The 26,069-nt window shown below is 35.1% G+C and overlaps 2 protein-coding genes across 4 annotated transcripts in view; one reads left to right on the top strand and one right to left on the bottom strand.

The window, feature by feature from the left end:
- Nucleotides 1-26,069, bottom strand: part of LOC126849949 (protein O-mannosyl-transferase TMTC1-like) — a 211,732-nt gene that overhangs the window by 185,014 nt on the left and 649 nt on the right. Inside the window, exon 2 of one of the 3 annotated variants that reach the window (XM_050592447.1) lies at nt 18,733-18,768. The exons of 1 other annotated variant lie outside the window; for it this stretch is intronic. The gene's annotated coding sequence lies outside the window, so the exon portion shown is untranslated. Of the gene's footprint in view, nt 1-18,732; nt 18,769-26,069 lie in introns of those variants that run through there. One more of the 3 variants, XM_050592438.1, reaches the window with a different exon arrangement.
- On the top strand, nt 2,062-3,966 carry LOC126851116 (trypsin-1-like). Its single transcript, XM_050594726.1, has 6 exons — nt 2,062-2,239; nt 2,421-2,509; nt 2,582-2,723; nt 2,783-2,896; nt 3,115-3,264; nt 3,585-3,966. The coding sequence occupies exons 1-6, from the start codon at nt 2,132-2,134 to the stop codon at nt 3,729-3,731; spliced, it is 750 nt and encodes a 249-aa protein (XP_050450683.1). The 5' UTR covers nt 2,062-2,131; the 3' UTR covers nt 3,732-3,966.

The following is a 26,069-nucleotide window of genomic DNA, read 5'->3' as shown; positions in this document are numbered from 1 at the left end:
TCATGTTGCACAACTTAACGTCATGTTTTGTTGCAGAATATGGTTGAACTTTAATAAAAGCTGGAAAGTGAAAATGTGTATGTTGATCATAATTTCGCACATATTGAATGCATAAATAATATTACGTTATATGTGTATAACGAGTATTATAAAGAAGTATTATTAGAATTTTTATTTATAATTTTATTTTTTATTTTTTTATTCATTGGTAAAAAAAATAATTTTTAAATTTTTGGAGAATAATATATATAGAAACTACGGACGCGAATACTACAATATAATTTTAAAATTGAGGATTAATTCTATTGTGCGCACAAATCCTTATACAATCTGCCGTAGAATGTGATATTACATTTTACTGGCGCGAAATTAATTAGTGTAAAAATAGAAATATTCTGATTAAATCGAGTAAGTAAAAGCACGTTTTAAAACTATCTAATATTTTGCTCTCAGGCTTTCGAAAAAGAGAACATTATGTGAATACATTAATAGAATTTTATCGTAGTAAAATGTGCATCAAATAATAATTCCGTAAAATGGAAAATCTGCTATAAAGTTGAATGCTGTTTTCCATTCACTATAATATCAATGTTGTAACAGATATTTTGTCCCTGGATTATTTTATCAATATTGCGGTCATACACTCGTGTCTAATGATAACGCGATGCGTTATACGTGTTGATTAAAAACACGTTTTGACGATAATAGGATGTACATTACCTGCCTTACGCAACTTGTTATATAATTTTTAGTTATATTAACTCAAAGATTCTATTATCTATTTGCACTCTTGAAGTTGATGCTTACAAAATGGATCTGTCAGACTTGCAATAAGAGATATAACAAGTATAACTTTGAAAAGTATGACAGTAGAATATTTCTCTCATATTGTTTGTGTGTCGGACAGTATACATTTCATACATGTATGTGTTATATGTTTGGTAGAAACTAAGTAAGTATCACGAGTTGGAAATTTCGAACAGATTACAACGAGTTAACCTACGAGAGGAAGTTTGCGTACATGGGGGCAACATTCTCTCTCTCAGATTCGAGCAACATCTCCGTAAGCGAGATTGTTGTTTCGTGATTGAACACGATTGGGGATGCGATCATTAAATGATTAACTTACTAATTGCATGTAATGTTGTGTTCGCTCAGCGAACACTCAGTTGTTGTTTCGAATCTTCTCTAATGTCTCCGTATGACGCTGCATTGTCGTATTGTTAAACTTCTCAAATAAATGTTTAAATTTTAAAATAAAAAAAATTGGATCAAAATTGGACTATTACAGAGTGTTTAGAAATTACAAACTCTATAAATTTTAAATTAATGTATTCTTATTTCTCTCTGTTACTATATGTTAAATAATAGACATCTATATATGTCTCTAATTTTATATGCTTTTAATATTACGATTAATATTATGCTACTACATAATTTTAAAACTATAGAATGAACTCTCAAGCATATGTGGGGACAATTCAAGCATTTACCTCAGGCAAGTTTGAAAATTTCTGTTTTTTTTTTATATTGCAATCCATATATCATTATGAACATATTTTTATTTTATATTGGAATATCGTGCAATGTAAAAAATAGAAAAAAAATTAGACTATACTGCACTATATTGCACTCTAAAATTGCATGTTTTGTGATATGTAAAAATAAAAAAAAAATTGATTGCCTAAATCGAAATATAATGTTGAAAGCTTAAAATATAAAGCTTATTTAGAAAAAGGCTTTAAACGTTTATTGATGTGTAAAAAATATTCAAATTATTCAAATTATAAAAAATAATTATAAAATATGAGCAACTCGTATAACTCTGTTACCATCTTAAATGTATTTAAAAGATTTTATCGCATATTTAATTTTATATCTACAAATACAATTTATCGCATATTTAATTTTATATCTACAAATACAATTTATCTATTCCTGATTTTTTCCGATTATATATCAATAATTAAACAACGCTGAAAATGCACCTTATGAATGATTTCTAAGAATATCGACGTATATCATATCTTGGTATCACAGTGTCATTTGTCTTATCGCGATTAACCGTAAATCCGTGAGTTGATTTTCGAATCAATATGTTAGTAACTAAGTCACCGTAATAACCGTAACCATGCTGATTATATTCTGTCTGACGTTAATAGTTTCCGCCTCATGTTTAGAACCTAGACCTAGAATAATTGGAGGCACGTCTACAACTATCGATAAGCATCCATATCAGGTCAGTTTACGATTAAAATATTCTTTCGCAATGATCATATGGCTCAATATTCGAGTAATTATATAGATTTGCTGCAACTCAATATTGATATATTATCAGATATTCTGAAAAATAATTTTCTAACAAATAAAATTCTTTCATGCATGTGTTATTATCGTCTTGTGAAAATTATTTTGAGCAGGTTTCTATTCACTATGATAATAAACTCGTATGCGGAGGTTCAATAATTAGCAAACAATGGATTTTAACAGCAGCACACTGCGTTTATGGGTACGTGTCACAATTTCTTGTTCTTAATATATAATCTCTTTTTTAATCTCCCATTAAATATGTTTATTATAGTGGAAAATTATCGCTGTTTAAAATCCGAGTAGCTAGCAGTTATCACGATAAAGAAGGTACTCTTATCGCAGATATTTCTTCAATCATTCCCCATGAATGGTATGATGAGGATACTTACGATTATGATGTCGCTTTAATCAAAGTATGTAACCAATTATGGTTCACTTCGCACAATATACTGTTAAAGTAGAACTTTTTTAGTTGCTCACTCCTTTATCCTTGGGTCAAAACGCAAAAATTGTTACTTTGGCGAAACCATCGAGTAACATTAAAACTGGTAGCAATGCAATTGTTTCGGGTTGGGGAAAAATATCGGTGAGTTTTTTTCTGTGTATTCATAAACTTTTGTTTTGTTTTCGCATTTATTTATTATTAACTTAAATGTTCATCGTCATCAGCAGTGACGGGATTAATTGTCTATATAGAAATATCAAGATTTGTTTGTTGATCGTCATGATAAATGTTGACGGAATTTCTGGTAGATATTCGGTAAACATTTGGTAGCCTACATACAAGCGTGTTGCCAATTTTAGCCGAATGGCGAGAGTTCCAAAATACTGCAAATCTTGAGGGTTCCGATTATTGATCAAGAAGTCTGCCAAAAGATATACATTCGTCATCGAATAGTGACACCCAATATGCTGTGCGCCGGTTACACTATCGGTGAAAAAGACACTTGTCAGGTATATCTCATATCCAATCAATATTTTCTTTTAATCAACAATTCCCGAGTAATCCTTTAATTATAATATATTTTTGCAGCTTTTTTTTTCTATTATTCTTTATATCTTTCTATTATCTTCTATTACTATATGTATAAGTTCTATTAAAATTTTTTTGTCTCTGTTTATAATTTTTTAATAATACTAGATGGAGATTAATTTAATACATAATCATTATTATGAACATCACATATTAAAATCATTTTATTCTGTCTTTGCATTAGTTTTTAGAAATTGATTTCTATGCAAAAGTGAAAAAGTTTTATTTGTTCATATCGTAGGGAGATTCCGGTGGTCCACTCGTATACAACAGTGTCCAAATTGGGATCGTGTCCTGGGGCGCTCAATGTGCGAGTGCTGGATATCCTGGGGTGTACACGCGAATATCTACCGTACGAAATTGGATAACTAAGCGAGCGAACGTGTAGCAGAATTAATTTCTTCCCTCTTTGTCCTCCCCCGAAAATAGCAGAGAAGTAGCATACCGTTGAAAAACTATTTACTTTTGTTAAACTATATCAAAACCGGACAGCATTATGAAAAAGATATTACGTATAATAGTAGAAGGCTGAAAAGTGTCCAAAAGTGGAAAGAAAATTGTTTGCGACAATGACGAATATTTTGTAATAAGGAAACAGAAATAAAAAATTTTGATGAGTTTAATCATTGTGTTCTCATCTGTATGAATCAACGCGTAGACATTATTTTCGTGCATTTATTATCGAAATTTGTAAAATTATATCGATTTATATTTTTCAAATATATATATATATATAAATTTAAGATTCAACACTATATTTTGCAAATGTTACGCATTTTGTTTTATCATCAAAAGGTACTTTCGAATAATAAATTTAAGTTATCTTAACAATCGACAATTCCAAAACAACAAAACTATAATCATCAATCTCGCCCCAACTTTTTTAGAAATTTAAGTCACTGTCAAATAATATCTTGATCTCTGTAAGCGACATATCACATTAATAAAATCACAGAATCCGCAACACAGATTCAGATTTATGCGTAAACGCGATATAACACATTTATAATCGCTTATGCATAATGGTCCTCTGTTTTCACGAAATGCATCTTTCATATGAGAGTGAAAGAAAGAGAGAGAGAGAGAGAGCAATCAGTTCCAAGGTAGCGACGTGTAATTTTGCGCAATGCAATAAATATTATCTTGCTGCCCTTTACACTTGCCTCGATGTAAACGTTCGTCACGCGGGATTATTAATTTCAGCGTCGACTCGGAACGGTGGCTCCGGGTTTCACCACCGCTGCACGGTGGCATTGAATAAACGGTTTTGCAACCCTGCACACAGGTGGCTGACTCGTAAACGGTGGCACAAACAGTCAATGTACGCATCCACCCTATCTACGTACTGGGTGCTGCCAGTAAAGAGCATTGCCATTATCGTAGCTCCGAATAATTGTCGTCTTCGTCTCACGAAGAACGTCATGCTGCTCGAACAGCTCACGGTGTACGATTTTGATCGTTAAGAATTATGACGAATATAACATATTATAATGTGCTATTATAATCGGTAAGCAATAAATATTTCCTCAAATATCAATTTTTTTGTTATCTAGCTTTCGCCGCGTGAATATATCCAGACTTTCTGATAACAATAAATTATACATGAAATGTTACTAATCTTTGTTCTAATGTTACTAATCTGGATCTGAAAAATTTAAATTTGCGATATAAATTTGCGTACATTAAAATGATTCCTTTGTCTCGATACTGTATGTTTATCTTGCTAGCCGTTCGAGTTGGCTCTTGGGAAAAGAACACTCCCTCCTTGATTTGGCTGTTCTTCATAACAGACGTCTCATTACTCTTCTGTAAAGCCGTTTAATTATCTTTCAACCGGCACGTTCCGAATTGTCTCGCGGATGTTTAATTAAGCCTGGCAAGCGTTTCACTATGTTTGTCAGGTAAGCGTTTGGTATATTTTGTTCGAGAGCGTTTCTCCGAATAAACTACGGCGCTAAACAAGCAAAATCCAGGTCGAATTCTCGGAAATTCAACGCGACCGGTTAACCCCGGATAACCCCGATAATCCGGATATCGGAATAAGAAAAACGCGTATCGACGAAAGAAAGTATTGGTTCATCGATGAAAAATTTCTACGATTTATGCTTCTAATACTGCTATCTTGCAAAAAAAATTTGTCGTAAAGACCTTTTCATAGATGATTGTACATATATAAATGTTAATAACACGTAGGCAAAAAATTAGAAAAGTATCGAACGCACGTGATTGGATTGATTAAAATCAAATTTTTTGCTTTGTCTCTGTAAGCGATTTCGATACTACAAGCAATTCAATTCCTACACATTAATATTGTTCTGCATATTTACAATAATAAATGTGATTTACAATAATAAAAAGAAATCAATATGAGAAAATTATATGTATAAAAATTAATGCTATCTCCATCGAGATGCAGTATTAACAATTACATAACGATTATTAACGATAACCTAAGATACGTGTAACCTAAGATAATATGTTTTAGATGTGTTTTAAATGTAAAATCAATAAGATAAATTTTTTAATAATCTTTTGTCCTAAATGAATACTCTACTTTTTTATAATAGTACTTTATGTAAAAACTATTGATTTCTTCATTAATATATCGTGTGTTGTTTCATTCTCCGAGCAATCTCAAATATTCTACATTCACGCTACCATCGTATTCACGATTGATATAATATTATAATTACAGCAATACGATTTTACATTTTGAAAGAATAATAAATCATAATGATAAAGCACAGGTCATACTTTATAAATATTTATAAATGTCCATGCAGAAATGTTCTAACAATCCTTTCAGATAGATCCATCTCAGTCCTTGTTTCATGTCAGAACTCAACTCGTGTACGCTAGTTAATAGTTTCTATAGACAATTGTGTGACAAAATACTAATTCAAATATTGACCATCTAGAGAATGATTTAGTATGATAGATTGTTAAAGACGAGTTGACCAATGTTATTGACGAACAATATCAGCGTATCAACAAACGTGTGTTTCAAATAAACAACAATTGATGTGAATTCAAGTTCGTTAAACAAAGTAACTTTCAGAGATGCCACGATGAAAGTCACACAATTTAAGACAATGACAACGCAAAGAGATATTAATTGAAACAGCGTAATTGCTACGAATTGAACTTTGATCTATATGGTTTTGTCTACTATGCTTCAATAATATATGCGCGTATGTGAATTTTTATAAAGACGGTAGAAATAATCGCTCACAGACATTGTACAAAACATACGTTTTTACTATTGATTAGTAAAGGACAAAGTTATCCGTAAATAAATCTGAAAGTAATAAATTATTCGTAGGTCAGACCGTTCGTGCCACATGCGCAAATTATAATGCATTTGTTCGTAGCTATTGATAAGTTATAATTCCAAATAAAGCTACATTTCTTTTCAGAGAAATTAAAATAATAATCTGAATTGTAGCGCCGCACGTTCTCATCTTGCGACGGATTTCCGATGATTACTATGATATTTGATGATATATAAAATTAAAATATTCACCAAATTTCTACATATTCCTGAAATATGAGAATCGGCACGTGCGTTTGCGGCAGCGTTATCATTGATGAGGATTGAATCATTACCGCGAACATTGCTGTGTGATAGAAGAGTACATAGATTTTTAACGGATCAATTTTGTTAAGCCGGCCAGTAGATAGTCGGATAGTGACGGATATTTCACGTGATGTGTTCTCGTTTCAGTTCTTTTGCGCGATTCTTCTCGATAAAAGCAAGCACGGTGTTATCTAACAGAGAGGCGCGATCAAACGCGCAAAGCAAATTATTTTTCATGAGATGTACGATCATTGAACTCGCGATTATTTTGCATTCGAACTATCATAAAAATGAATTTTTATTTTCCATCGTGGAGAACGTTTCAGAGCTCAGAAAATATCGTATGTAATTGTATAAGCAACGTAAATATTTCTCCTCCGGTATGAAACACAATTCCTGTGGTGATACGCGTTTATGTTTCGCATGCGACGGTTTCCTATCAAAGTATTATCATCGAATCGTCGTTATACGATATCCATCGTGTGTAATCATCGGAGACCGACCAATCCGAGAGATACTGCTGATTCACCGATTCCAATATCTCTGTAAATTCACGCGAATGTCCGTTTGATATTTTTTCGCTCCATTGCACTTTGACTTCAATTTTCTCAAATTTCTCTCTTTTAAATCTTGCAAATCCAAAAAGAAAGGTTTATATTTTTTCACATATTATATTTTCTTAAATTTCAAAAAATAGAGAAAAATTCTTTCATACATATAGAAATCGTTCTTGTCATTTCCAACACATCGATCTTCGATCACCGTTGAAAATCAAAATCCAAGTAATTCCCCAATAACTAACAGCACCTTGAAAAAGCAGTCAAGGAGTAGCCGTTCAATATTGTGACATTACGTGCGCAATTGCGGAATGGCAAAACTCCTCGGTGACGGGATACCGTATTAAAGTAATGGCGCAGGGCGTTATTACGTTATAATAGTACAGCGATTATTGCGAGTGGCACTGCGACGCGAAATACCGTGAGCGAATAGCAATCCACAGAAATTTATTCCCACTATTCTCTTATTGATACTCGCGTACTCAAGATAACAATTACGTTCACCGAACTAATGTAAAACCGTTTACAAAAGAACACGCTAAGAAAATAAATTAATAAAAATAAAATTTGCCAATTTAAAAATAAAACTATAAAACGATGAAAGACGTATCTGAATTAGCGCTCGCTTTTTTTAAAAAATAGAAAATGATATTTTCTTTTATTTTAAACAATTTTCTCTTCCCTCCTGTCATGTAAGTCATTTAACACGCTTCAAGTTTTATTGTTAAATTTAATTACATTTCAAATTCGAAATATCAATTTTTAAATAGGTAGTTTAGTTATGGAAGGAAAAGATGTGTTCACTATATACTAAAGCAAACCTCTTCCGATAATTTGCTGGGTTTATGGTTCTGCCAGGAAATAGCGGCGAACTGTTTTGTTCATTTTCTATCGTCATCGTTCACATTACAATCCAATCTTGTCCGCGCTCGCACAACACAGACGTAACTTTACATTACTTTCGCAGACGCGGATATTAATTTTGTAGATTTTAGAACCCATTTCAGATTTAAATGCGATATCTAAAATTAACGTTCAAATATGCATTTCAATTTTGCACCCGCGACTTCAACGTACGCGTACCAGCCAATTGAGCACTATGTGCATTCGCGATCGCGCGTGATATAAAGATTTTCGCGAGAATAAAATGAATAAATCGTTCGCTTTTATAGGATAATAACTTATCAAGCCACAGCACGCCATTGGATAATTATTACGAATTGAGAAATATATTATTACGCAAATTCTTTCTGCGAAGTCCATAAATTCGTTGATAATCAGACCAAAAGAGATCCGATAAAATATAAATAAAATAAAAATAAAAGAGAATCCCGATTTATCTGTAGTAATTCTTATTTCTCGAGAGGAAGCAGAGCGTTCATGTGCGACGAAACTAGTTGTCTACTTTACTCGATAGTCGTCAATAGACAACAAGCTGTGACAATAATAAAATCAAAGAAAGAAATTCTCTTTGATAGGCGCAATCGAAAAGTTTCTCGGTTTGCCGATGAAGCTGAGAATGTCTTCTTACACGCGTCAGTTGGGCGCCTGCGAACCGGGAAACTCCGATAACCAGCCGTACCGGGCACATCTCGGTTCTACAAAAGCGTATCGGCTTTTTATTCGATGCTATTTCGCGCCTTGTGCAGGAGACCTCATCGTTTTAACGACGAAGCACGAATGCTAAGTGAGGGAACTTTCTGCCTGAAATCGCCCAAACAAAGATGCTCGCGACTATCGTCGTTAGCAGCTTGTTATCTCACGCGTAAAGAGAGAAAATTAAGAGAAGAAAAAAAGAAAAAGACATTGAATCCAAATTTTCTTCACAGAAATTCATCAAGTTTTTATTAATTTTTAGAATATTAGTAATTGGTAAGATGTGTTGACAATTATTTATTGGAAAAAGTGTATATAAATAATTGTCTACTTGAAAAAAATATATTGTAAGATTAATTAAATAATTAATCAAATTTTGAATGATAAATATTTACACACATTTTTTACGAAAATACGTGAATATCGAATAAGAGTTTTTATAATCTTTACAGTATTTTTTACTCAGTAAACTACGGTGACACACATCGCTCTAGGAATACGATGCGACGCGAGACACGCTTATTGCGACAATTTCGCGAGATCCTCGACGATATTAGCGTCGCTACGACAAATATGATTATCCCGACGGCTGTGAAACACATACTGGATGCGAAAGGCTACAGCCGCGTCCTTTTCAGTACGTTAGGAACTTAATAATATAAAAAGAGCAGACACCCACACATAGAAAATGCACGAATAGGGTTCCGAGAGGGGAGAATGGTACACCGTACTGGCTAACGTCGTTTGCCGTTTCCCGGGGAAATAAAAGCGCGACTCACCCCTCTGTCGGGGGTTAGCTCGCTGGCTGGCTGGCGCTGCACCCGAGATTGCATCAGTATTTTCCCAGAGCGTAGTCCGAGGGACTACGAGAACTCTGTAATTATTGTTTGTCTACCGAATGTGCACGGAATGGATTCGGAGCATTGCGCCCGCCGCATTGTATCCTCCTTACCGCGAGATATAAACCGGGTTTGCGCTCAATAAGGGAGCTCATTGTGTAGCCGCTTTGATTTTCTTTTCTTTGCGAGTAGCCTTATTTGTCGCGAGGCAGCATTCGACAACACCAAATACAATGAACAAATTGTACGCGAAGAAACGCAAAAAGTCTCGCTCCTTCAGAGGCATTTGTCTTTCGGAGTCTTTTTCTTGTTCGTTTCTTAAAATTTTCGTAACATTGAAAACTTTCCAGAGGATTCTCATGTTCTAATGTTCGGGAATGCTGATATTTAAAAATTCCAAAATGTATTTTGCACGTGGATAAATTGAAGACAATGTTAAATGTACAAGCTGCCACTTACAATACCTCTGTTGCGAGCGATAGATCACTGTCACAAATAGTCTTAGTAGCAATTCTGCAGAGGTGACACATTTGTTAGAACTCTTTGCTGGGGGTATAAAGACGGAGAACGGAGACATAGCGAGAATTACCAAGCACAATGGCGACTGTCTACGCGACTTCTCCTTCGCATGACCGTTTTTCTTACTTTAACTAGTTTACACACTGGCATTTCACAGGACGCCTTCCATCGTGCGGTAACGAAAATTTAGAAGCATTATCAAGCGGCCTCCTCGTCATCCTCCGAAAGCCGACGAAGACTCTTTTAAAAGAAAGAAAACGCGCTGTAACAAAGTCCTAATTTGCAACTCTATCCCGTCAGGATATTCGTCAGGTTCGCGCACGAGTAGGAAATTTAACGAGTGACGAATGCTCGCATCTGTCAAGATTATGATCGTTATCCTGAAATTTTCTCTGTATTCCAGCGTGGAGACCCCCATTTTTAAAGCTCTTCCATTGAGTAGCTTCTCTCCTGACAATAAACTCGACCCGTAGGATCGTTCGCGAGCCTTTCGCTTTTATTGTTTCAAAATGCCACGGACAAAAGCGTCATACGGTTAATTAAAAAATGTAAAAAAAAAAATCGTATTTACAACTGTAATGTCGCTAAATATTTGTTATATTAAGAATATATTTAATTGATAAAATATATCTCTTATTAAATATATCTCTTGTTAGATACATATGTTTTTTATTATTATTTAGTAAAAAATTGCGCATAGTTACAGTTACTATTAATTTTTTCGCTGCGGATTTGCAACTAAAAGTTTTGCGTCCTAAAAGTTTTATATAAACTGATCTTATATTACTTGAGCACACTATCTGTGTAAAATATGGTAAGATTTAAAAATAACATTGATATCTATGTATTGTGACATGTCGAAAATCGTTATGTCCGAACGAGCCTTTACGCGAAATAAAAATATCTCCCGTGTTGCGCAGAAAGAACGGAAAACGCTTCGCTTCCAGTGTCAATATTAATACGAGAGGGGATTCGATGCAATATGTATTCCGATACATAAATCATAAGCATGGTATTAAAACTGCGAAAGGCATATGCCGTGCACGAGCGTTTTCTCGTGCGCTCTACATATTCGAAGGAAGAGTCGCATTCTGACGCTTTATGAAAATCATGGAACGGTATTTTCTATCCGTTGACCTTGTGCTTTAACGCGACCGACATCGATTTTTGATACGAACACTGCTGGCTAGCGTATATACCTTAAAAGTTTCGTTCCTCATTTTTGCACGATAGCGTTGTACGATATTGCGACGCGTGTATCGATCTCGAAAACGTAAGAGATCAAGCATTGTACAAAACTATATCCTCCATCACTCGGAACATTTTAAACATCGATCGATCACTGCTCGAATCGTGCTGTTGTCCAGCCAAATACATCGCATCTGTCGACTCGCAACAGGCCCAATCGAAGTTAAAGATAGATAATCGCTTAGGATATCAAAAGAACGCGCAAGGAATATAATTTTAATTAAAAAAAAAATCTACCAGATTATTCTTGACATATACAAAAAAGGAACATATCTTTTGTAAATTCAAGTGAAAAAAAAATTCAAGTGAAAAATTATCATTTTTCGGACAAAAGCTATAAGTGAGAAATTTTATATAAATATTCTATAAATAATGCACAGCTTTGATTCAATGTTTTTTATTAGAAATATATTCAAATAAAATTTTTTAGTCTCAGAGCTAGTTGTTTTTGTCCAAAGCTGTCTTTTTCTTTCCCCCAGAATGACATATAAAATAATTAGAACAAGTTTTTATTTAGAAAATTATTTAAAAAATTCGAACATTTTTGTCGAAATTTAAAAAATTTTGCATATACCGTCAGCTAGCGAAAACAAGAGACGATTGAGTCGCGTGTTTGTCGAAAAAATTCATAATCCTGCATTCGCCTGCAAATTGACTGCGCGCGATCGGTGCATGCATTCGCGCAAGTCCCGATCAAGCGAAGCCATCTCCATCCCAGCGACGTGCAAATAATCCCAACAGGCCTTTGCGTGTCTCTCGCCACCCATCGCTCCCACGCTCCCCTTCCCGGATCCCGATTCGCCTCTCCTCGACCCTCGAGCAAAATCTCGTTTTTCGTCGTTTCGTAACTCCTGTCGCGCGTGACGAACCCATGGGCTGATATTCCATTTCGTCCTGTCGCTCTTTTCCTGACGCTGCCTCGGAAATATGACGCCCGCGACTCGTCCGTGCGAATATAAAGTATCGACCGTCGTGCAAAGTCGAGCCTTGATAAAAGAGTTCCATTAGCACGGGTATACGGGACGTGCTTCTTGCCAACAACGATCAGCAGCAGTCGACCGCATCGGTGTCGTTTTTTTTGAAGGATCGTTTAAACAAAATAGCAGCAAAATCACAGTGACAACAAGCTTGTGAGATCGACACACGTGCAACACATTTCAAAGTTCACCGCAGTGATAAATATCTGCCGCAGTGCGCAATCCGTTGTGCAAGCAGATTGTTACAGTGAGCAACATTTACGTGCGACTTTGAAGCAATATTTACGTAAGAGATTCGTGCGTATAAAAGAGTCTCTTGTTATAACTGTAAAAGGATGAAGGGCTGAATCGATATTTTTAAAATATGCCTCTCGAAAAGATACGCGTAAGATAAATATTTTCTCAAACTCTTTTTCTCTTCACGTGTGTAAAAGAATTAATGGCACATGGGATAGGGAGAGATCTTTCCACGTACTCAAAAAGTCGAGAATCATCCATGACAAATTTCCCACACGCTTATCAAATGTATAGTGCGTGAAGGAGGGATAAGAAGAATTCAATATCTACCCTGGTCATAAAACATTTATGGCAAAGCCGCTATGGCGAATACGCATGAGAAGAATGCGAAAGATATTTTATTGGCCACTTTATGGAACATCGGAAAGTGAAGGATCGAGAATTATGTCACCTGTACGCGAAGGAGTTTACATCTAGAAAAAATAGTAAGTTTACGGTGTACCTGCACCAACGGGCGAAAAGTTTCCGGGGAAACAATGACGGGATAAAACGCCGTAACGTATGTACCCGTGTTACATAGGGACCTCCCGGCAACCATCCCTTCCCAACTTCTCCGACGAACATTTTCCGCCAGCTTTATTATACGCGCTGTACAATCCCCGGCATGATAAAAAAGAGAAAGAAAGAAAGAGAGAGAGAGAGAGAGAGAGAGAGAGAGAGAAAGACGGAGAAAATGCGGGGAAAATTTGATAAGAACACGCATGAATAAAAGGACAAAACGCTGTTTATCTCCAGCAAAAGCAAAAATTTGCTTGCATCATTAAGTTAAATTTACATGATGCGCTAAGTAAAAAAAAATGTAAGGAAAAACTTCTAAAAATTTTATTAAAAGATTAATCTTGAGTATTCGATACCAATAAAGAAATTTAGAAACCTCGATCTTAGGATTAAATCGCGGCACATTCTTTTATTTTTGGCTTAATATAAAAGAATAGAAACACATTCTCGTTCTAGGTTCTCTTCGAACGACAAACGTTTTATTAATGTTTCTGACGGCTTTCTACTCGCATGCAAACGCCCGAGCCAATATATTCAAACATTAATTAAACGTGCATCCCACATGTATGCGCAAATGAAATTTTTTTCATACTCCCCATACGGGAGAACAAAAGAAAACGAGACGAATGCGTTGTGCTCGATGTCTCGCAAATTTCACAAATGATCGCAAAATACATCATAGATTTATGTGTGTACGTGCGTATTTCGCGCAGGATATTTGTGGAGAAAAAAAAAGGAGTTATGAGCAAACATTTAATTGCGTTCGGCATATTGCACGAAATAACGACTTCCCGTTTCTCTGGCTGCAAAATTTTATACCATCTTGTTCGTGAACGTCATACAATTCCCGAGATGCGAGTGGTTTGCTGCTAGTATGCAGGAGCGCGGGAAATTCGATGAGAATATACATAAATAAAGCAGACGAAATTTCCTTCAAGAGTGTGCCGAGCGCTGCACACATATGCACATATTGAAGGAGTTCAATGTTTTATCTTAAATCAAGTATAATTTGATCAACATGCTTGTTATTATATATATATGCGTTTATGTGTTATTCCTTCTACAAAAAAAATATATACTGAAAAATATTCTGACCTTCCTTTTAATTAAAAGTATCCTGAATATCGATGGTCTATTGTTGAATTGGAAATGCACACATCTGTAAATGTGACCTACTTACTATCATACGTTACGAAGCAGTAGCTTTTCCTTTTTTTTAGATCGCAAATTCCAGAAAATCAACTTTTATCAGTTGTGAAATCTTTCTGTTGAACGAGCAACAATATCTTCCAATTCCTACTAAATAAAACATCCCATGGAATTTGATCGACGTAGAGATACGTGTTGTGAGAACGTAAACATGTTACAGGAATCGATTTGATTTAAGTAAACCAAGTCGATTGCAATAACAAGTGTCAAATATACGAACAAATGTTCGAGGATATCGTGCCATGATATCTGCTGAGCATCGAGCAGTTTACTCAAGACGACAATCATAATGTGTCGAAGAAAAAGGTCGCGCATATACCTTGTCGCGAGAGATGTAATATTTGTCGTTATATTACGTCCGTTGTTTCGCGGTGATTTAGTTTCGATAACGATAACGCACGAATAAGTATTTGAACGCGTAATGTCTGCGTATGGGATGCGAAATTATCACGATATATATCTTTACTAACAACGCAGTGTGCATTCCACATTTCGATGCAGCGAAACGCGCTTTCGAAGCGATATAGATGCCTGGAATATAACACCTTCGTTAGTAACGCTATAAAAAGAACACAGATGGGACAAACGGATAGCGACACCAGAATTCCTGGTGAAACGCGACACAAATGCATTTCTCTCCATTGTGTTCCCGGACCAATGACCAAACCGCGCGATCTCTTGATCCCGTTTGTCCTTTAAATCGATTAATTTGACGCTTTTGGAAATTTCATACCACGAAATGTCGTTTTTCATCCGTCTCATTTTCCATCTGACAGCTACAAAGTTAAATTGTCTGGTAACGCAATTACATACTGAACTTGTAGCTAAGCTTTGCTCTTATGACAAATGACGTAAGCCAAGGACTTCCGTACGTGACTTCATTAAATCAGGAACTCGAATATTAATATTCATCTGTTACAGACAGAAATAAAGCTAAATGCATCCATATTCGAAGATGCACCATTTTAACAGAAAACGTATATCTTCAAGCAGAAACTCTACAGAAGATTACGCGACAGAGAGAGAGAGAGAGAGAATTATCTGCCGAACAATTAATCTTCCCGGTCAAAGCAACTTGACCTGAACAGAATTTTTTAATTATCACGTACTACCATGGCAAAAAAAAAGTGTAAAGTAAAAAATAAGAGAGAAAAAAAATAGGGCGATCGAACGGCGTCGTTGTTACGCTCGCGGCATTTTTCCGGGAGCACCGGCGAATAAAACTCAAAAAATATTTCCGAGGACGCGTGGCGGTGTACGGTGTCAAAGGTTCTCGATTTCCGTCGGTGGTAGTCAAAAGGTCCGATTTACACTATGATGACAACGGACGGCAAAACGTAGGATCGAGCTGGATGAAGGAACGGGGAAGGGAAATGTACGGAGGGTGAGCGCGACTAACGTAGGTAACTACAGAATTCCTGGTGCCTCGGCCTTCTCTCGTGCCGCGCAACGGAATTCCGGCCCTTTCCCGCAAGCGAGAGCCCTACACGACCCTACCATGAGGACGGTAAACTTTTAATACGGAATTCCTCACGCGACGATGCCAGGGCTGAGCCGATAGCCCCGTGAGTGAGATTCTTGCGCGACGCAAATGGACAGGGCGATTAACTCTCTCATGCTTCGAACGTATATAACGGAAATTACCGTGGGAATAAACACATTCTTAAATTGGCTCGTACTATTGGCGATTTAATTGTTTCAATGCGTACGCCCGCTTTTGATATATTAAAGCGTGCCGCGCATATATAGATAGGTACGTATACATGTATATTTTTCGAAAAGCAATAATGTTGATCTTGCACTTTGACATACAGAGTTTGAAAAATTATATATAACAATATATATATATATATATATATATATATATATATATATATCATTAAATATTAAAAGAATTTTGGTAATTGTATAATCTCTTGTTATTATCTGAAATTAATTGAACGTTCCATATTATCGATCTTGTCATTCAAAAAAACGTGACAATGATTTGATATAAAATTTTACCATCAAGATTAAGGTTTCCTGGTTGAGAATCTCGCTGCAGAACGCATCTGGCGCACGAAGGAAAATTGATTTTGCGATCAGCATCGTACGGCCGGGCCGGTGCGCGACGGTAGTAAACAATTACTATGGCTACGAAAAACACTCGGGGGAAATACGGTGCGCTCGTGTCGTCATGACGAACGGCCGTACATAAAAAAAAAAATAAAACAAGGGAAAAGAAGAAGGGTTATGGAAATGTATAATACGCGGTATACCAACGGAATACGTATTCGCGAACTCTCATGCAGATTCCCATAAAAACTACACTAATTACATATTTTATCATTTCCGTCAGAAATATGTATCTATGAAAATTGTTGGATATAACTGTATAGCGATACTTTTTATTGATACTTTTTATTATTCCTCTTGTGTGACTTCCATCTCGCGTTCTATTAATTATACATTTATAAAAATATTGCACGAGAAATAAAGCTTAGAATGATCAATCCATTTAATAAATAAAATAGTCATAAAATAGCGATACAAATTTTTAAGTAAACGATTGATTTTCTGATAGAAATAACGAGCGGCGCTTTAAACGCGATCAGGGATACCGGGCAAAAATCAACAGCCCGGAGATATGAAGAATCGCCGGCACCGAATGGGCAAGGCGGATCATATACTCATATGGTATAAACGCAAAGGGGCACAGGCCGTGCATTATCAATACTATACCGGTATTCCGGCTAGAGTTACGGCACAGAACCTATATACATACATACATACATACATACATATATATATATATATATATATATATATATATATATATACGTATAACCCAGTCTATTTCCGAGTACAAGGCCTCTGGGAGATGACCGCTTGGTTGGCCTCCAACCTCGTGGAACCGGATGGCCGGTCGCGAACCCGCTCTCGCATCCGCTTTTGAGCAGCCTCCTACCGATAAGCCGCTCTGCGCTATTACCAAATTCGCTCTCCGACATTTTCTATTAACTGCCGAATGAATTTAAACGAAGTGCGCTATTCGGTACAATGCATTTCTAATAACGTGCGCAGGGAGATAACGCGTGAATCGACGTCAAAGGTATTCGAATTTAATACGTGCAAACTGGTTGAAAACGGCTTAAAGTCAGTTTCGTCAGAAATGATTTACGATGTAATTGATTTTTTTAAAATAGAATTAAAAAAAATACACAGAATCGATCAAATATACTGATTATATAATTTTAATACGCAGATGTAGGTTAAAATTCTTCAACAGAAAAGTTAAATTATATTAATTTTTTCTTTTAAATTTTTCAATGCTTTAAATAAATTTTATTTTATTTTATATTATTGTATTATTATTTCTTATGTTTTATAATTACAAAATAATTATTTATTTTATTTTAACAATATTTAATTATTTATTAGAAAACGATTATTCTTTATAAAGGTAATCACACCAAGAATACCAACACGTACTGACGAGTTCAATAAAAGCAATATAGAATTTCTAGAAAAACAAAAAATTGAATCAGAATAAAACTCTCTCGCGACAACAATGTAGCCAGCCATTGAGGGACAGCGTCTATATCAAACAATCCTGATATTGACAGAGCCTTTTCCTGGTTCTTGTACTTTGACGAGCCGGGAACAGGCAGTGCCAAAGGAACGTCAGTCACTGACACGCTACCGTGTAACAGGATTATCATTGTACCGTGCGCACGAGAGCAAGCCGATGCATCGCACCACAAACCCCTGTCGCCTCGAGGTGAAGACGGCGACGAAAACAAAGGAGGTTTCGCTAAACTTGGAGGAAAGCACGATTCTATAACCGAGACACGTCTTAATGCGAAAGGAATAGAGAGAGCATTTGCTTGAAGATCTCATTAAAGTTTCGAGCGTTTTTGCAGTAAAAATTAAAAATTCAGTAATATATATATATTAAGCAGGCTTGCAAAAATAGTTAGAATATCTCGAAATAAAAACAAAAAAAAAACTCTACCTATCCAAACTAGTGCGCACTTAAAAATATACTTTAATAGTATTATTTTAAAACATAATGAAAATTTAAAAGACTCACCGATCGATGCGCAGCAGCAAAGTTAATTATAGTGATCTGTAACATGCAAATATAAGATTCAAATTATAACAGCGGCAGAAGTAATTAAAAATAAATTATTATTATATCTATAAAAAGAGAGAAAGAGATTATATATATATATTTATTTATTGATATTTAAATATAAATAAAATAAATCTTTACTTGGGGTAAGGTTGCTCTAGTGTTACCCGATGTCTTCTAGGTCTTCTTTTGTCAAGATTTGTTGCAATTATAGAATTCGTTGCACTCACAAAAACATAGTTCATTGCACAACACAATAAAAATGGAGATGTGACACTTTACACAGCACTCCCAAGTTCGGACACGCAATATTTACTGTCGCCTACAATACTGCCGAATTAATTAAGATGCGATAAACCATTCACGATGAAAACGTTCGTGCGACACTTTGCACGGCACTCCCGAATTTTGCAACTCGAGAATAAATGAATCAATAATCTATTTCGTGGTCGCGATGATCGCACTTAAAGTCAACAAGAGGGCAATAGTAACCGAAGTTATCAATGCGAAGAGTTAAATCTAAAATGAAAAGAGACCGAAACGATGGATGAGATTGATGCGAATGATATGCGCCTCGATTCTTATCTCAGAGCATATTTTTTTTAAACTGTCAAAATACGCAATTTCAGTGATTACTCATGAAAAAATCAATTGACATCGCGGAAAAAAGGTAACGATACATTTGATATATTTAATAGTACTAAGCATCCCTTTTTGAGAGTTAAAAAAAGCAACTAATATCACAAGTAATAAATAATAAATTATATTAGTTATAAATTTCTCACTACAAGATTATTCCATCGTCGTTGAATTTCTCTATTTATTGCACCTATATATTTATTCGCGAAAACACACATGATATCTTCGATTTGCTTACGCGAAATTATTGATTGCTAATTATAATAATAGAAAATAATCACGTTTCTTTAAAGATAGTCCGATAACATATATATTCGCTGTTGCTGTAAGATACTTAATACATTACAAAAAATAAATTTATGCAAAATATTTTATTTCTTCTCAAAACGAGATATTTAATTATTAATAAAGTATTAGATGTATCATATCTTATTATTTTATATGCCACATCATTCTATTTTAATCACTCGACATTTGTATATCAACGTTCTTAATCTGGAAATAATAAGTAAACACAATAAAGATAAGTTACATCTAAGTCCGCGAAAATTTCAAACGATGCAAATATTAGAAAAATTTAAACATTAAAAAAATAACTATCATTATTTTAAAAAATTATTAAAAGGAAATACACAGTAATCTATAATCATTTTCTGTCTGTCTGACAGAGACTATTCACGTGTGTCTGAATAACAATAGACTGCGTTATATTACTAAACCGAGCGCCGAATGATGACGTATAACTAATAGAATTTATGACGTTACTATTGTGTGTTGTTTTTATTTACTTTAGATTTATGTTTTTGTTATTATTTTGCACGTATATGTAGTCTTTTCAAACCTACGTATTATTAAAGAATTTTTAATTTTTATTTCCGTAACGCTTCTCGAAACTTCAAGAGAGAGATTCAAATGCAAGATTATTTTCATGCCATCACGAAATTCACGAGCGCTTTTTACGCGTGATCGTTCGTTTTGCAGAACAGACTCTTTCGCTTTCGCAGAAATCGCGGTAATTACGTTGTGCCAAAGTATGAAAACCGCGGAATAGCCTGTTTCGTTTTGGTAATGGAAATATAAGAAGGAACGAATAAGAAGCAAGAAGACGGACGGGAAAACGATAAAAAGTACTGGGCGAAAAGACGCAGGAAGGAGAACGGCAAGGGTGCGTATGAGGGTTATGAAAAAGAAAAAAATCATCGAGCGATTTATACCGCGTACAGATGTGAGCGCGAATGTAGAGGGGAACGTGTCGAGAATTTCTTTTATACGTTAAGGAAAAAGCGAAACGTAGAATATGACCACGAGTCTTTTGATAGCGCAAATATAAAGTAGAATTCCTTTGTAATCGTCGAAACGCCACGAACGTGCCGAGAAGTCTGCCGAAAAATCAAATAATTTTTATTTTATTCACACAATTGCAAAAAAAAATATAAATTTCATATAACGATTTCATATATATATATATATATATCCTAGTTATATTTTATAAATTTATTTTTAATTAGTTTTGTGCGGTAATTTTCTCGATTTAAACCGGCACGTTTTTTTTTATTAGTAGAGGTGTACGGACAATTCTCTTCAGTGTGCAAAATTTTCAGTATGACTTCTAATAAACGCATCGCGACATTAATGCGCATTGTCAAGTCTCATTAAAAGGATAATCCTTCCGGCGTCGGCTGTGCTTGGCGCGATTCATACAAACATGTTTACTCACATCGCATAATTTACATTTTAATTACTCACAGCTTGGAGAAATATCGCGAGTTTCGTTATATAACGCGCAGTCCAAAATGAATTTTCACTCAGAGCGAATTTATGCACAGAAATCAAATAAGCTTATACTCTTCTTGACAAGAGAATTGGTTGAGTAATACTATTCGCAATTTAGGTGATTTACGTCCCAATATAAGTACAATATAATAAAGGTTTCTTTTCTGAAAGTTTTTTAGAATTTTCTCTAGGTCTTGACTTAGATCTTTTTTTTATTAAATATCAAATAATTTTGAAAAAAATGACTAATCTTATTATGAGATTGTAACATATAAAGATTTCAAAAGATTTGACATAAAAACAAAGATCTTTCTATAGTTAATTTGCTCCGAATATTTACGAGTTCCCGAGAAAAATTATTAACATTAAAAAATTAACACTGTCTAATATAATTACATTCTTTATATTTAACATCATTTTGAAAAGATGACTAAAAGAGAAAAAAGTGATGTCTATCTTATTACTCGGAACATATACGCGACAGTGCTCCGAAAGAATTACGCGAAATTCCGTAGTAATGGAATTTCATCCATTCCAATCGAAAGAACCCGTATCCGAGAGGATCCGCTTTTCTTTCGAGAAAACCACGGCGCGGAACGTGACAAAAGAGGAGGCTTCGCGAGTGATCAGTCGTAAAATTCGTGTCGGGATGACGTTCTCGCTTGAGCTGGCTCGAAATTGCGCGAACGAAATTGCGCATTCGTTGCTACTGACGAAAGCCAACAGCCAATCCGAAACATTGCTCAGACAAAACAATTTTACGGTATTTACGATATTTACAATCACTTCCTCTGTTTATTAGTTTATGTTTATTCTTTATCCTGCAAAAAAAAATACTTTAACATGTAGCCGTCATATGAATCATCAACGATAATTGTTGCAAATTAAAGTTGAAGCATGATACTGCATAAATCAATATAAGTTATATATGTACTCGTCTGCTTTGTAAATTCATAATCAAAGGCAGTGTATTGACATAATATCAACGTAGAAATTTATAAAATATATTTTTTATACGTGCTGCTGTGTAACGTTTGCTTGCACGTTTCAATATCTATATATATATATATATTGCATATGACATATCTACGTGCATTATATAGACTATGCAATGCATTTGACATTCCCTTCTGAATTTAACTTCTATGATTTAAAATCGTAGCAAAGAAAAACTAATAAAATTTTGGATTATTAAAAACATTTAATTTGTGTAAAATTAAATCAGCATTTTAATTTTAAATTAATTACCCAAGACCCTTTCTCTAGAAATGCTAATTAAATCTCATTTAATGTTAATTGACGTTTATGAAAATGAAACTTAATTGTTTAATTTTCATTAAGCATCAAATTTAGGAAATTTGATGCCTAATTTAATATCAAATTAGGAAATTATTCAGTCAATTTTAGAGTGATAAATGCGCCCTGGGATATTTTTTTTTATGGTTTGCGCAATCGTAGAAAGATGTACGACGCAACAAATTATAATATACAGTATTCTCGAGGGTTATGGACTGGGAAAAGCTCGTAGAGCAGACGAGGCTCGATTAGTTGTACTTCTGGCCGAAACGGCTATGGGAAACGTGAAACTTCGACGTGCGCGCCAAAGTTCGTGCAGTTTGTGTGCTCGCGGCGGCACTAATGGAATGCTATTTACAAATGCGAAAACAAACACTCCTATCAATTACAAAACGATTCTCCTTCTGCAGGCGCCAGGAGCGCCTACCAAGCTCTGCAAAATGACTTTCGTCGTCGCCATTGCGTTCTCTGTCCGTTACATCAGTCCTCAACTTTTGAGGATCACCCGCATCCTCATGTAATCCAGACGAGAATCGTAACCGTCTATTTCTTTTCCCCTTTTTACGTTTTCTTCTCTCTCCCTTCTCTTATCAGACTCCGTAAATATTTGACACTTAAAATCAAGTAAAAGAAAAGACGATGAAGTTACGATCCACGAGAATCACAAAGAAAGAATCTTATCGTTTTATGGAATCGGATTGCAAAGGATGGATGCGGTAAATTAATGTGAAAATGCGGAAGAAGATTGTAAAAAAAATAGAATCCAATTGAGAGCAGGTGCCAAAAAATAGCGCTCAACCGCATTATGTCGTTAGAGATGTGTGTGTGTGTGTGTGTGTGTGAGAGAGAGAGAGAGAGAAAGAGAGAGAAAGAAAATATATATATATATATATATATATATATATATATATACATATATAATCAAAAACAGAATTGGGATATAAAAACCTACTCAAACAATACACATAGTGTGTGGCAAAACGTCAACCTGGCGTTCCATTTCGATCTCGGCGGTTACCACGAGAAAGCTACAATCAATGAACGGCAATTTCCAAATGGACGTAGCTTTTTCGCGAAACCCGATTTCTCGTGCATCTATTTCTGACAAAGCGGAGTGAATACTGAAAAAAAAAAAATACAAAAAGTGGCAAATTCTATTAAACTAAGCGATTGCACGAGATCTCGGCTGATTGCACTTAGAATTTAATCAAGGTACGAATCTCCGTAAGAAGGTTCACGCACACTCGCATTGTAGAAAATCCTAATCCGGTTGCATAATCCGACCATTATCTATGGGGGATTGCTCATACTGACAGATTCCCACCAACATCCGTATCCGTAAACCTTCCTTCCGTATCCGTACGAAGTTTCGGCAGATATCCAGTCGGGCGGTGGGAGGTGTATGAGGAAGCAGGAGCCATCAGCAAAATGTTCCCTCTAATTGAAAACGGACCTATTCCACCGACGCTCGTACCCGGCGCCGAAAGCTGCCGTTAGATTGCACGAGATTAGTTCAGATTATTCAAGATCAGACGGGATTAGACTCGTCCCCGTATTAGGCGACGTTAGATAGGAACACCAACTACCGGTGTTACCCGTTAGCGACCGCTCGCTTTGACGTTATAGTGCTATTCCGTACACCGTATGTTAATTATAGAGAAAGAGTTAGCGATATCTTAATTATCGCAATTAAAAATTGCAATCACAGCAACATCAAGTCGAGGCAATCTTCTCTGTCTTTTACTCAAATTTACACTTTAATAATCATTCAAATCAGTAATTATTCAAACAAAATCGTCTTGATATTAAATATATTAACGTAGCCATAAATAATAATATTAACACAGTAACTTGTAAGAATTTTTTGAGAGAAGCTGAATGACTGGAATTCTATCTGCCAACAAAGAGAATTTCATCTTATATTCCTTCGAGATGGAACTTAACGCGTCGCGAGAAAAGGCGCAATCTGCGCGGTCGGAACTTGTACTTGGGAGAGAGGTGTGCAACGAAAAATTCGCGACAGTGCGGATAAGCGAATTTAACCAAACGTTGAACATCGGATGGTGTGAGAAATAGAATTTAATCGCGAGAACGTTCGAGGACGAGTTTCGCTCTCTTGAACATGTGACGTGTCCCGCATACGTTTTCTCGAACATTTTCATTTATTCTCTATTTCCTCCGAATCGATTTCAAATTCATTTTGCTTGACAATATAAAACATATTGAATATTAAGATGATAATATATCTCAAAACCATAAAAAGTTTCTGTCATCTCGATAAACGATTAAATATTAATATAAATAAAATATTATAAACTAAAAATAAAAGTATATATGTATAAAATTTTATCCTTTTCTTTTTTTATTAATTTCTTTTCTAATTATGAAAATAAAATCCAATGCTGTATTTGATATCATTTGGCAATCATTCCACATAACCGTTTTCTAAAATTATTCGACAACATCAATTCCTTGTGATAAATTAAGCGAACATAACACTGGTAGCCAATACAACGGAAAATCTAGTTACGCGCTGTCACTTCATTGTTATCCTGGTAAAATGACATGACTGCTCGTCTTTCGAGCTGATTGACGCGTAAACGGCTTCAAAACTCGCTTTAATATCGCTGCTATATTCCGCGAGGCTTTCTCTCCCACACAGCGATGCTTTTCGCATACTTTTTAGACGAACACTTTGAACAGATCTAATAGAAAAATCCAGACTAAGATAAAATAAGAAGAAAATACGCGATTCAAGGAAAAGAAAGAGTTACCGTTCGGATCACGATTGTGGAAGAAAGAAAAACGAGACGAAGAGTCGCAAGAACGAATCTAATAATTTAGTCAACTACATGCATATATCGCGGATAGATACATATAATGCGTGCACTGTGATTAGAATTTAGCATATTGTACTTTGCATTTGTTAGCATACGCTGTCTATTTTCTGTCCTCCCTGTGTTTTTTGTGTCCTGTAGCATCCCTCTTGCACACATCATTCTACATCTTTTTACTCTGTAGAAATTGGCCGAGGACTAATCCTAGCTAAAGAGCCGGCAACGTGCAGAAAATTAAACCACTCTCAAAATGAGTCAACGATGTGGAAAGTGTAGACGGTCATTGCTGTTTAGCTGAGCCAAATATACCAAGTTGTAATATGAAAATGCGCAAGAGAAGAAAATGTCTTTTAACCGCAAAGTACACATATAAAGTGTGAAAAATTATATAAGATTATGTCGCATGTAGTCGCATTAACATCTTAAATAATAGAATCAAGAAAATTTTCTTATTTCACAATAACAACACGTGTTGTTTCACAAAATAAAATTTTTGACAAGACGCAAATAACTAATTTGAAAAAATATAAAATAAATCTTATTTCTTATTGTTCCGTTTTGCAAAAAAAGTCAATGATCTCTTCACTTTATCATATCAAACTGAACATTGGCTAAATTCTAATCACAGTGATATATCATGCAATTAGAAGTGCTCCTGCATTCTTATGATTATTAATGAGCAACGGTTTAACTGTATATACAATGTTGAATATACAACGAGAGCTTTAACATTCACGCCAGAATATATTA

Source organism: Cataglyphis hispanica, chromosome 1 (assembly GCF_021464435.1).
Source record: "Cataglyphis hispanica isolate Lineage 1 chromosome 1, ULB_Chis1_1.0, whole genome shotgun sequence".
Classification (NCBI taxonomy): Eukaryota; Metazoa; Arthropoda; class Insecta; order Hymenoptera; family Formicidae; genus Cataglyphis; species Cataglyphis hispanica.
The sequence above is the reverse complement of the archived record's forward strand: the minus strand, read 5'-3'. Positions and strand labels throughout refer to the sequence as shown.